Source organism: Galeopterus variegatus, unplaced genomic scaffold (genome assembly GCF_000696425.1).
Source record: "Galeopterus variegatus unplaced genomic scaffold, G_variegatus-3.0.2 Scaffold235, whole genome shotgun sequence".
NCBI classification, from domain to species: domain Eukaryota; kingdom Metazoa; phylum Chordata; class Mammalia; order Dermoptera; family Cynocephalidae; genus Galeopterus; species Galeopterus variegatus.
Window position 1 is genome coordinate 494,988 of NW_007726346.1, and position 12,097 is coordinate 507,084.

The 12,097-nt window shown below is 35.5% G+C and overlaps 1 protein-coding gene across 2 annotated transcripts in view; it reads right to left on the reverse strand.

Annotated features, from left to right (window-relative positions):
- The window catches only part of GLRA3 (glycine receptor, alpha 3), a 165,523-nt gene that overhangs the window by 34,690 nt on the left and 118,736 nt on the right, over positions 1–12,097 (reverse strand). For both annotated transcript variants that reach the window (XM_008566334.1, XM_008566335.1), the window contains exon 6: positions 1,261–1,398. In XM_008566334.1, the coding sequence (XP_008564556.1) occupies positions 1,261–1,398 (138 nt within the window). The remainder of the gene's footprint in view (positions 1–1,260; positions 1,399–12,097) is intronic.

The following is a 12,097-nucleotide window of genomic DNA, read 5'->3' on the forward strand; positions in this document are numbered from 1 at the left end:
CTACAAGCTGAGGATCACCAAGGATGGCCAGACATAGGAAGCCGGGAAGAGGCAGGGAAGGATCCTTCCCTAGGGCAATGAGAGAGAGCAGGGCTCTGCTGACAACTTGATTGTGGACTTCTGGCCTCCAGAACTGTGAGGCAATACAGTTCTGTTGTTTTAAGCCACCAAGTTTGTGATAATTTGTTATGGCAGCTGTAGGAAACTAATATACCTCCCTAACTGAACTCTAGAGGCTTTTTAGGTTTCTGTAAAAGGAGTTTATTAATACAACTGCTCCCAGACAGCTGACTGAGGACAGTGCCTTGCCTGCACTTTATCTTTGTGTTGAGATGTTAGCCTTAAACTCCCTGATACATTAGATATCAGCTTCATCTCTGAGTTAAGAAAGTGGCAGTGGCGTTTTTTTTTTTATTTATTTATATAAGATATTGTGAATGTGTTTAGGATATAAGAGAGGCTAGGGACTTTGTACAGAGAAAGGTCAGACCACAGTTCTGGAAAATGCTGAGCTGCAGATGAATCATAGTTACCATAATAAAATGATACGAGCAGAAGCTAATGCCCATGGGAGGCTGTGGATTTGCCATAATGGAGTGATGCCTCAATTATGGACATTTTAATAGAATTCATAGGAATAGGTTTTACAGTTAAAATAGGTATTAGGGGAATAGCCTATGCCAATTGAGAGAAGTGAACAGATTTCATGAATGTACAAATATCAAATTGAGCCTCTCAATCTTTAGTGTTGATGAGTATATCTGATATCTGTCCTCAAAGACAAAAGGTTCCTGTGTCAGTGGGAGTAGTAGGAGCTTAGATAAAAACACCTCAAAATGCATGAAACTATGGCAAAGGGAAAGTTTGGGCAAATGAAGTCTTTTTAAAAAGTAATTTCTGTTATTTTGATAGCGTCTACTGCCCAAGAAGTGTTTTAAAAAATACACTTTATTGCTCATGTGGAAATTAAAGAAACATTTTGGAATCATCATTATGATGTCAGCATGGGATTTTTACAAAAAAATTATTTAAATATAACTGGACACGAAGATTTCTTTGGTCTCATACAAACCAATTATGTAACAGTATGCAGTAAGTCAAAGCATCCATAAGTTTCAAATGCATCCATTTTCTGCTCTGTGACTATTGAATATATTGGGCCACAAATAGTTAAAAGAGTTAACCTAGCATTATAATTAATAAGCATCTGGATATTATAAATACACATCATAACTGTAAAAATGAATACTCAACCCCTACCTGTATTGTAATGTTTAGTGCAGTACCGTAAATCTTTTTCTTCTTTCAACAGAAACTGGGGCAAAGTGAGTCCTTCTGCCACTTGTACAGGTGCCTCATCTTGCCACTCAAAAATGAGATCATTCATTGTGTACCCAACTAGGGAAAACAAAATAAAAATATTAATAGCCTAAAAAGGGCATTCAGAGAAAAGAAATAAAAAATACTTGTACAGTCACATTGAATGAGAAGACCAGTGTCATCTTAACTTTACTGATTGAGTGATATATTGCCCAATTCCATTTCACAAGAGTCTACTGAAGTCTATTCATGTGGAAAACTCACCAAATAATGTAAGAAAATGAAGTAGGCTCATCAAAAGTGTAACATGGCTTATAAAAACTTCAAGGGACATGCATTTTTATTCTTTCCTTGGGATAGAGAGCTACTGGATTATTTCAGCAATTTTCATTTTGGTTCCACCCCATTAGGTTTCTACTCACCCTCTCTCAAATGATTCAGGACACTTAACAAAAACTGAAATTATCACTAGTTAGAAAATGACTTAAACTATAACATCTGTGGAGGGAATTATTACACCTGATGCCTTTCTTGATTTAATTAACTATTTTAGTTTATGATATCTGTTTCTATGTCCCACGTCCCCAAATGGACAAAATTATATTTTAAACAGAAATGTCCACTCTTCAGGGGAAATAAGAATACAAAGAAAATCTACATGGAATAGTTTGTGAAGGAGGAAACTCTAGCAAATAATAAAAGTGAATTCAGAATAGAATTAACTAAGGGACTTTGTAATAAGTCAGCAGTTTTTAGTGAACTAGAATATCTTATTTTTATATGGGAAGTATCTAAGAAAAACATAATTTTATCTTTTTCTTTACTATGAGTGAGAAGCTGCTAAAATGCATGCTTGAAGGCTACAGCAGAGGAGGAGTCAAAAATAAATGGAACCCTTGGGGCAGGATTATTGTTTCTGTGATCGATGAATTCTTTGATGCGCAACTACCTTGGAGGTTAAAAGACAGAGGCAGCAGTGGTTCTGAACTAAGCCAAGGGGTCAGACGAAGAAAGAAGAAGCTCTAGGTCTGTGAGGCAGCACACAAGAGAAATTGTCCCAAACAAATTCTCCTGGAAAGAAGCTTGCACTGTAGAGAAGAGGCTGAGTGAGTGATCAGAAACAACTGGTGTGAAACAGATTAGAGTGGACAGAACAATGGGTAGGGAAGGGCACTGGTCACCCTCCACTCTCCTCAATACCTGGAAAGAGTCTTCCAGAGAGACGTGAATCTGATTTAGCTGTGGTAATGATGAGTGGAGCCAGAGGCCCTACTACGCTCACTTGACCCTTGGGCAGACCTAGCAGCATCCACTCTATGGGCAATGCGAGTGGGGGTAGCAAAATCACCAGTGATCAGAAGACCTCTGTAACTATCTGGCATTCTGCTGCCAAAGTTTTTAGTAAAAGTACCATCAGTGTGACGGCTTATTATAGAGCAAGCACTATTTGGTAGAGCTTGTAAAGTCATCCAGACTGAATGGGGAGAGGGTGCATCTGAATTTTGGTTCCAGAATAGATGTGAGAACCTGCAGGACTGTCCTCTAGACTGTTGGATTTAGCACAACAAAGACATAGTGCTTGGGCCGAGCCCGTGTTGCACTCGGGAGAGTGCGGTGCTGGGAGTGCAGCAGCGCTCCCGCTGTGGGTTCGGATCCTATATAGGGATGACCAGTGCGCTCACAGGCTGAGTGTGGTGCGGCCGGTCTCAAAAAGGACAAAAAAAAAAAAAAGACATAGTGTTTGACTTGCTTACTCCAGAATACATTTCACTGAACCCTGCAATTAGTAATGATTTAATTGGTAATAATAGAAGGCTTTCACTTTTATTCTTAAGTCCTTGAATATGTCCATTAGAAATGCCATTTTGTCTAGAGAGAAAATAAATGTACACTTCTCAGTGATCTAAAGATAGTAAAATAGGCACCAATTTTTATTTGCTGCCAGATAAGATATGCATCTTCTTTTATACCTATAATCACTGAACACAAAATATAAGATTTTTGTCCCAATTTAGATAACTAAGTAGAAAAATAAACTGAAACCTCTTTTGTTTTTACATTCTAAATTTTTCTCAAGGTCTTCTGTGAAAAGAAACTAGCTCTGTGAAATTCCCTCAAAGACAAGCTTTATTTATTCTCTAATCCAGTTTATAGGCAGTATATGTAGCTTGCTTTTGTGTTAAGTAATCATCCACACTTGGTGATTTAGGTATGAGCATTTCATAATCAAATTAGGCTACTTAACTATAGTCCATAAAATACTTAAGTTTGAAACCAGAAGAAATGTAATGAGATGGCCATGGGCAATTTCTTTATTCTGAGTAACTTACTGGGTGCTTAAAGAAAATAACTAAATGGTAGTATTGCCTCAATAAATCTCCAAACATAACTTTTAAAAAAACCAATACTCTTCTACAGAGTTCAAAGTGCTTTTTTTATTGGTTATGAATATTCATGGGATACAAAGCTGATTGTCATCCCTTGTGCCCAAGATGTGAAGGTCAGATCCATACTGGCAGCATGCCCGTCACTACAAATTGTGATTGTAGGTTGGCAGGTCTTTACATGTCTGAGAATGTTAAAGAGAGCAGACTGGCTATTGAGATCAAGGTTGTGAGGTGAATGGCCTTGTACTGTAATAAGCTTCACAACGGAAAATAATTTATTCAGGGAACAAAGACATTAACCCCAACTTCAACCAATGATCTTATATGGTAGCTGCAGTGAAATATGTAAGTGAATGGCTCAATGCAACCAAATACTTGTACCTTTAAAAAGTATTTATTGAGCATCAACCATATGCTAGGCTTCAGGGAATGTGAGGTGTTATTGCCAGGTAGAGAATAAGTGGCATGGGAGAAGTACGAGGTGCTCTGAGATATCTACTTAGGCCTTGTTTGAGTTGGACCTTACAGGCAAGGCAGGATAGACATTTAAAGAATGCAAGAGAAGGTAAGGCACTTGAGGCAAAAGAAATAGCAAAATTATTTGAAAGAAACTGCAAACTCCCAAGGTTTATAACAGAAATAGTAATAGCTTCATTTGTCTAGAGCCAGTTTTTATGAAGGAGCATATGAAATGAACAGACAAATTAATGTAAAATTATATAAGGTTTATATTCCAGGTTAAAAAGTTTTATTTTTAAAACTACCTGTGGGCCATGATGAACAATTGGAATCTTTTGTGCAGGGCAGTGACATAACAAAAATTTTGCTTTAGAAATAATACTCTAGCAGGATATTTTTATGGGACTCACAAAGTCAAAACCACTTTCATAATAAGATGGTATTTACTTCTTTCATTGTGTCAACATTTGCCCTGATGCTGAAAAACAATGGTGGGTAAAACTTCTGGTGCTTTAGTACAAATAAAGGCAGTGACACCAAACTGTGCTGGAAGTTACTGTATTCTTTTACTGTCATATGTCTTAGGAAAAACGATGCCACTTTTATTTAAGAATGTCCTTGACCCTTCATGAAGCAGTAAATATCTCGCAGTAAAAACAATGCCAGTTTTATATAAGAATGTCTTTTATCCTTGATGAAACAATAAAAATGATTATTTTTTATCAATTTGTGAATTTTACATAAATATCTATTTAATATTCTGTATGTCAAAATGGGAAGTCCATATAAAGTACTCAGCTGCATACTCTAATATGAGGAGTCTTTCAAGGAAAAGCACTTGTGTCATTGAATTGCAAGCTGAGCTAGCTGATTTTTTGTGCAATACCATTTTTACTTGACAAAAATAGCTGGTAACCTGTGGTTATTATGCTTAGGTATTTGGCAGATCATTTTCTCAAAGATGAAGGAACTGAACTTAACATGTCAAGGGAAACAACTGACAGTATTTGCTGTTAATGATATATTTTGAATTTTTATGTCAAAATTACAATTTTGGAGAAATTGTTTTCACCCTATGAACTTGATACCCTCCTAATACATAACAATTTTTTGATGATTTCAAATGGTGACATTAACAAAACTGATTTTTTGATATTGTACAATGAAATTTGTTAATTATTTAGAAGATAAGATTAGCTCACAAAACCAGTATTTTAAAATGACCAAAGCATTACGTTAAAAAGTCATAAATGTCTGTTGACCATTCATATATCTTTCTTTGAGAAATGTCTATTCAGCTCCTTTGCCCATTTCTTAATTGTGTTACTTGTTTGTTTACCATTATGTTGTTTGAGTTCCTTGTATATTCTGGTTACTAATCCTTTGTCTGATGTATATTTTGCAAATATTTTCTCCCACTCTGTTGGATGTCTTTTTGTTCTGTTGATTGTTTCTTTTGCAGTGCAGAGGCTTTTTAGTTTGATATAATTCCATTTGTTTATTTTTCCTTTGGTTGCTTGTGCTTTTGGGGTCATATTCATAAAAGCTGTCCCCAATCCTACTTCCTGGAGTGTTTCCCCTATGTTTTCTTTAAGGAGTTTTATTGTTTCAGGATATATATTTAATTCTTTAATCTATTTTGAGTTAATTTTGGTATATGGTGAGAGGCACAGGTCTAGTTTCATTCTGCTACATATGAATGTCCAATTATTCCCTGGGCCATTTACCAAAGAGGCAGTCTCTTCCCCAGTGTGTGGTCTTGGAGCCTTTGTCAAAGATCAGGTGGCTGTAGGTGCATGGGTTGATTTCTGGATTCTCTATTCTGTTCCATTGGTCCATGTGTCTGTTTTTATGCCAGTACCATGCTGTTTTGGTGACTATAGCTTTGTAGCGTAGTTTAAAGCCAGGTAGTGTTATGCCTCCAGCTTTATATTTTTTTGCTCAGGATTGCTTTAGCTATGTGTGGTCTTTAGTTCTTCCATATGAATGTTAGGAATGTTTTTTCCAATTCTGAGAAAAATGTCATTGGAGTTTTGATGGGGATTGCATTGAATCTGTAGATCACTTTAGGTAGTACAGACATTTTCACAATGGTAATTCTTCCAATCCAAAAACATGGGATATCTTTCCATCTTCTTGTGTCCTCTTTAATTTCTCTCAACAGTGGTTTGTCATCATAGAAATTTGTCACATTTTTGGTTAAATTTATTCCTAGGTATTTTATTTTTTGGTGGCTATTGTAAATGGGACAGCTTTCTTGATTTCCTTCTCTGCCAGTTCATTGTTAGAATATAGAAATGCTACTGATTTTTATGCGTTGATTTTGTATCCTGCAACTTTGCTGAAATTATTTATTAACTTTATGAGTTTATTTGTAGAATCTTTAGGGTTTTCTATATATAGGATCATGTCATCTGCAAACATGGTCAGTTTGACTTCATCTTTTCCAATCTGGATGCCCTTTATTTCCTTCTCTTTTCTGAATGCTCTGGCTAATACTTCCAACACTATGTTGAATAGGAGTGATGTGAGCGGCCATCCTTGTCTTGTTCCTGTTAAGGGAAAGGCTTTCAATTTTTCTCCATTCAGGATGATATTGGCAGAAGTTTTGTCATATATGGTTTTAATTGGGTTGAGATACTTTCCTTCTATACCCAATATATGCTCAACATCACCCAGTATTCAGGAAATGCAAATCAAAACCACTTTGAGATATAATCTCACTCTAATTAGGATGGCTAATATCCAAAAGACTGAGAATGATAGATGCTGGTGAGGTTGTAGAGAAAAAGTAACTCTCTTACACTATAGGTGGGACTGTAAAATGGTGCAGCCCTTATGGAAAATAGTATAGAGATTCCTCAAACAACCACAGATAGATCTACCATATGACCCAGATATTCCATGGCTGGGGATATCCCCAGAGGAATAGAAATCATCATGTTGAAGAGATATCTGAACACCCATGTTTACTGCAGCACTATTTACAATAGCCAAGAGTTGGAACCCACCTAATTGCCCATCATCAGATGAGTGGATAAGGAAAATGTGGTACATCTACAAAATGGAATACTACTCTTCTATAAAAAACAAAAAGAAATACTACCTTTCATAGCACCATGGATGGACTTAGATAAAATTATATTAAGTGAAATAAGCCAAGCACAGAAAGAGAAATACCACATGTTCTCACTTATTTGTGGGAGCTAATAATAATAAATAAGTAAATAAACAAATGAACGGGGGTGGGGAGGGAAGAAGACACAACAATCACAACAACTCCTTGATTATGTTAAGACATGTGAACAGATATGATGTTGATGGTGGGGAGGAAGGAGAGGGAGGGAGGAAAAGGAGGCATTTATAAAAGGACATGGAAATCAACTATATTGTATACTGATAAATTAAAAAAAATAAAAGAATAAATAAATAAATATACCACTTTCACTTTTTTACAAAAAGTCACACATGGATAAAATATTCATACAAAATGCAATATAATAAATGGATTTTAATTTATAAGTGTTTGAAGAGTTCATTGATATGGTTTCCAATTTCACATTGCAACCAACCTTTAAGAAACTACTATATTCAGAGACTAATGGTCCACCAGGAATATAAGTCAGAGGTAATATTTCAGTGGATCATTTTATCAAAACTGGCACATAATTTGATATACGTTTACGAGAAAACAAAAAGCTAAAGACTTTTTTTATGTTTCTAGTCTAAATCACTGATGGATAACTCTGCCAGTCTTTGCTTATATCTCCTGTCTCATGCCATTGGAGTAACTTTCTCTGACCATCTTATAAAATACCATTCCACAATCAGATGACATAACCTCTTTTCTGTTTATTTTTTCCAAAGTATTTATCCTTACCTGACTATATATATATATATATATATATATATATATTCATCAGGTTTTTTCCTTACCTTGCGTCCTAGCATTTAGACTTTATAAAATCAGAGACTTATTTTGTTTTAGTCATTGGCATATTTTTCAATACCTAAAATAGTATATGGCACATAGCAGGTGCTTGAATATCTGAATTAGAAACAGAGAAGGGGAAGGGGGAAGGAAGAAGAGTGAGTGTGTGTGTGTGTGTGTGTGTGTGTGTTTGTACACTATGGGTTTCTTTTGGCTTAGATTGAATTTCAAATGCTAGCAGGAGATGCAGATGTTGATGCTAACAAGTCTCAGAATTGACTTATATGTTGAACATAGCTGAAATCACGGACCTATATATTGAAAGTGAGGCCAGGATTAGAGATAGATGTTTGAGAGTCACCTATCTAAAATTATTCTGTAATTTTAGATGACAGAATTGGTACTGTTCTAGAAACAGGAAGAGTGATAAAAGAATCTAAGATGAAGCATTAGAAAGAGATCTAAGTACATATAAACACTTATTAATTGTGCTAACTGTAGGTGGCATAGTAAAGGTGATGGCACATCAAATGGACCACAGCAGTGTGAGTATCTGTGGGGCTGGAAAATAAGGTGTACATGTAATTTTGAGAGATGCAGAAAAGGCTTTTGGAGCCTGCCCTTCTTGAGGGGCAAGGCCAGAACAATTGTCAATGTTCAGCAACTGGTAACGGCATTGATGCCCATAAGGAGAAGAAGCAACATGGCAATTACAGCTTGGTAGACTTTGGTTTAAGACTCCCACAGACCCAGACTGTGTCATTTGTAGGGTTATCAGTTATAACAAATATATTAGTCTGGTGCAGGACGTCAATAGAAGGCAAGTGGCATATAGGAACTCTTTACTTTCTGCTTGATTTTGCTGTGAACCTAATACTTCTCTAAAAATAAAGTCTGTTTTTTTTCAAACAAATATCACTAATAAGAACATTCAAATATTACCAAACAATAAAACAATTCTCATTATTGAAATGTTGCCCTAGAATTAATTTAATAAATAATTTCCAAGTGCTTGTTGTATTCAAGTACCTATATAAGGTGCTGGAACTACCAAAAGACTTCCATAAATTTTTCCAGAGGTCACGATTGTAATGATTAGTACCAGTTATTTAGGTGTAGCAGAGTTAAAAACATATATATATATATGTGTGTGAATGTATATATACACACAACATTTAAATGTGAAAAACAAAGTGGCATTCATTTACAATTGCTTATAACTGTTTATATTTTACTAAACACTTCTATTCCATCTAATTGGGGTGGACTCCAGGGAGAGAAACTTAAATTTACTAATTAAAGATAAAACGATCTTTTTGGGGGAGCTTAGAGTCTTAAGAGAAAATATTCAGTCCCAAGATTTCTTTTTCTTCCTTTCTCATAATCAAGAAGAGAATATTTTTTCAATTACAAATATTATAATCCATATAGCAGAGTAAATTGACAGTGTCATCAATTTCAAAATTAGTAACAAATATTGCAACTTTAAAGACCATTCCAAATGATTTTGATTTACTTTAATATACCTGCATATATTTCTTTAGAACCACTTTATTCATATACATATTTGATTCCTATTTATTATATGCCACTACTATAAAACTTGTCAGTTAATAAATTAATATTACAAAAAATATTAATTTAAATATTTGTGGTGCCCTTCCTTTAGCACCTTTTTTGACTATAATTTATATGGTCACCCTACCAAAGAGAAATGAGCCAGTTGGATCCATGTCATCTTGTTGGTGTGTTCTACTCTCCACTGCAGGATCTTTGGCCTTTTGTCTCGGGGCTGTGCCCTAGCGTCCAATAAAGTCTGAGGCTGGTAAAATTTGTGATCAGTTCTCTTGGCATCATTGTGCTTTGCTGTCTTCCTTTGTTGCCAGACAAGGCATATCATTAGTGATACAGAGTTTCAGCCATACCCTCTAACTATCCCATATCTTCACAAAAGTAGCCTTCAGCTTCTGCCCCGATCTTTTTACCCTCCCCAAGTAATAGGAATATAAAAGCTCCTTTATTGTAAACTCCACGGTGGTGTAGCTGGGGATTAAGATTCCCAGCTGCATATTCATGGGACTTCTAGACCCTTTCTGAGTAATATAATAACTGTATAAAAAAAAAAAAGAAAGAAAGAAAGAAAGAAAGAAAGAAAGAAAGAAAGAAAGAAAGAAAGAAAAGAAAACCGAAAACAAAGCGTTAGTTTTGCTTGCCTATCTGTCCCTCTACCCACCCACCCGCCTGCCTACCTACCTACCTACTTACCTATCTTCTATCATCTACCTACTTATCTATCTAAGCGTGGTACGCTGATATGTTTTGCTTGTTTTGGCTGCCTGTGTTAGTAGGGTGATCTCCGCTCAGAATACTTAAAGGAAATGGGACACAGCACACAGGACTCCTCCATCTGCCAAATCTCTCTGACCTCTCTGTGGCTTTCACCATTTTGCTGCACCGTCTTCTCACCCCACTGAATCCCAAACAGGTGGCAGTCCCCAAGACACATAGACAGATTATTTTTCATCCTCTTTCTCCTCTGAACATCTGTTGTTCACACTGGAAAAACTTCTATTTCTTAATATCATCACTGGGAATTCCCCTCTTTTCTTTTATTTGCTGTCTTTCCTACCATGTGACTTTGTTTGCTCTAGGTTGTTCTATCCTTTCTTAACTCTGGGGCACTAAAGAAAACCTTTTAAATTATAATATCTAGTAGAAAATGGATTTTAAATATTATTGCAGCATTTAAGATTAATGTGAATAAAAATTTCCATTCCTGATGCCAGCAAAAAATGTAATATATATAGAAATGAGCTTACAACAAATGTAAAATTTAAATAATTAAACATTATTGAAAGACAGAAAAGAAGATTGCCATAAACATAGGGAAATACTATGATCTTGCCAAGACTTATTAGTGTGAAAATGTTATTCTCCCAGAATTGATTCATAATTTCAATGAAATTTAAATGAAAATTCTAATGTGATTTTTCAACTGGAAATTGACCTGAAGTATAAAAATATATACATAGCAAAAGGCAGTTTTGAAAAATAAAAACTAAAGCAGACTTGCCTTATAGAGGACAAAATATACAAATAAAGCTTTAGTGCTTAAATGGCTTCAGGAATGGGTAATTAAACAAATAGTTCAAAACAGAGTCTAGAATCAGAGCTATATGTGAAATTTTAAAGTAAAAATGGCACTTGAAATTGGCCTGGAAAAACTTAAATAAATGATGAAGGTAAAAATTTCTATCAAATTAGAAAAAATGTGACACAAAAATAAAATCTAATTGTATTTAAAATATAAGCACACTCTACATTATAAAAGTTCTAGATTAAAATACAGAATAATATTTTTGTGATATTGGCATGTATAAAGTATAACTTATCAAGAAAAATATAGATTGATTATATATATATTTAAAACCCTCCATGCTATGAAATATATAATGAAGTTTAAATATCAATAAAATATATAAAATCACACATTTAAATAAAAATGAAAAGATAATCCCATATAAAAATTGGCAAAGGTTTAAAAAGAAAATTTACAGGGCCAAGCCCGTGGCGCACTCGGGAGAGTGCAGCGCTGGGAGCGCACCAGTGCTCCCGCCGCAGGTTCGGATCCTATATGGGGATGACCGGTGCGCTCACAGCGCTCACTGGCTGAGCACGGTGCGGCCGGTCTCAAAAAGGACAAAAAAAAAAGTGTGCTTCACTAGTCATCTCAAGTCCAGACGTGCAATTTGTAGAGACTTCTCCAAACAAACTCCATGTCGATGTGCTTAATTTTGTGTTTCATCCCCATCTTGTTTCTCTCTGTCAGTGGTGGAGCAGTGACAGTGTCCTGCCCTGGTAGGGTTACCCATCTCCAATACTTCTGTTTATTCAACTCCCCCTGGCTACTCCAGGGAGAGAAGCACCCAAAGTCCTATCACCCCAGGTTTGATCCTACAGTGATGATTCAGGATCACCATCAGGTTAAAAAAAAATTAAT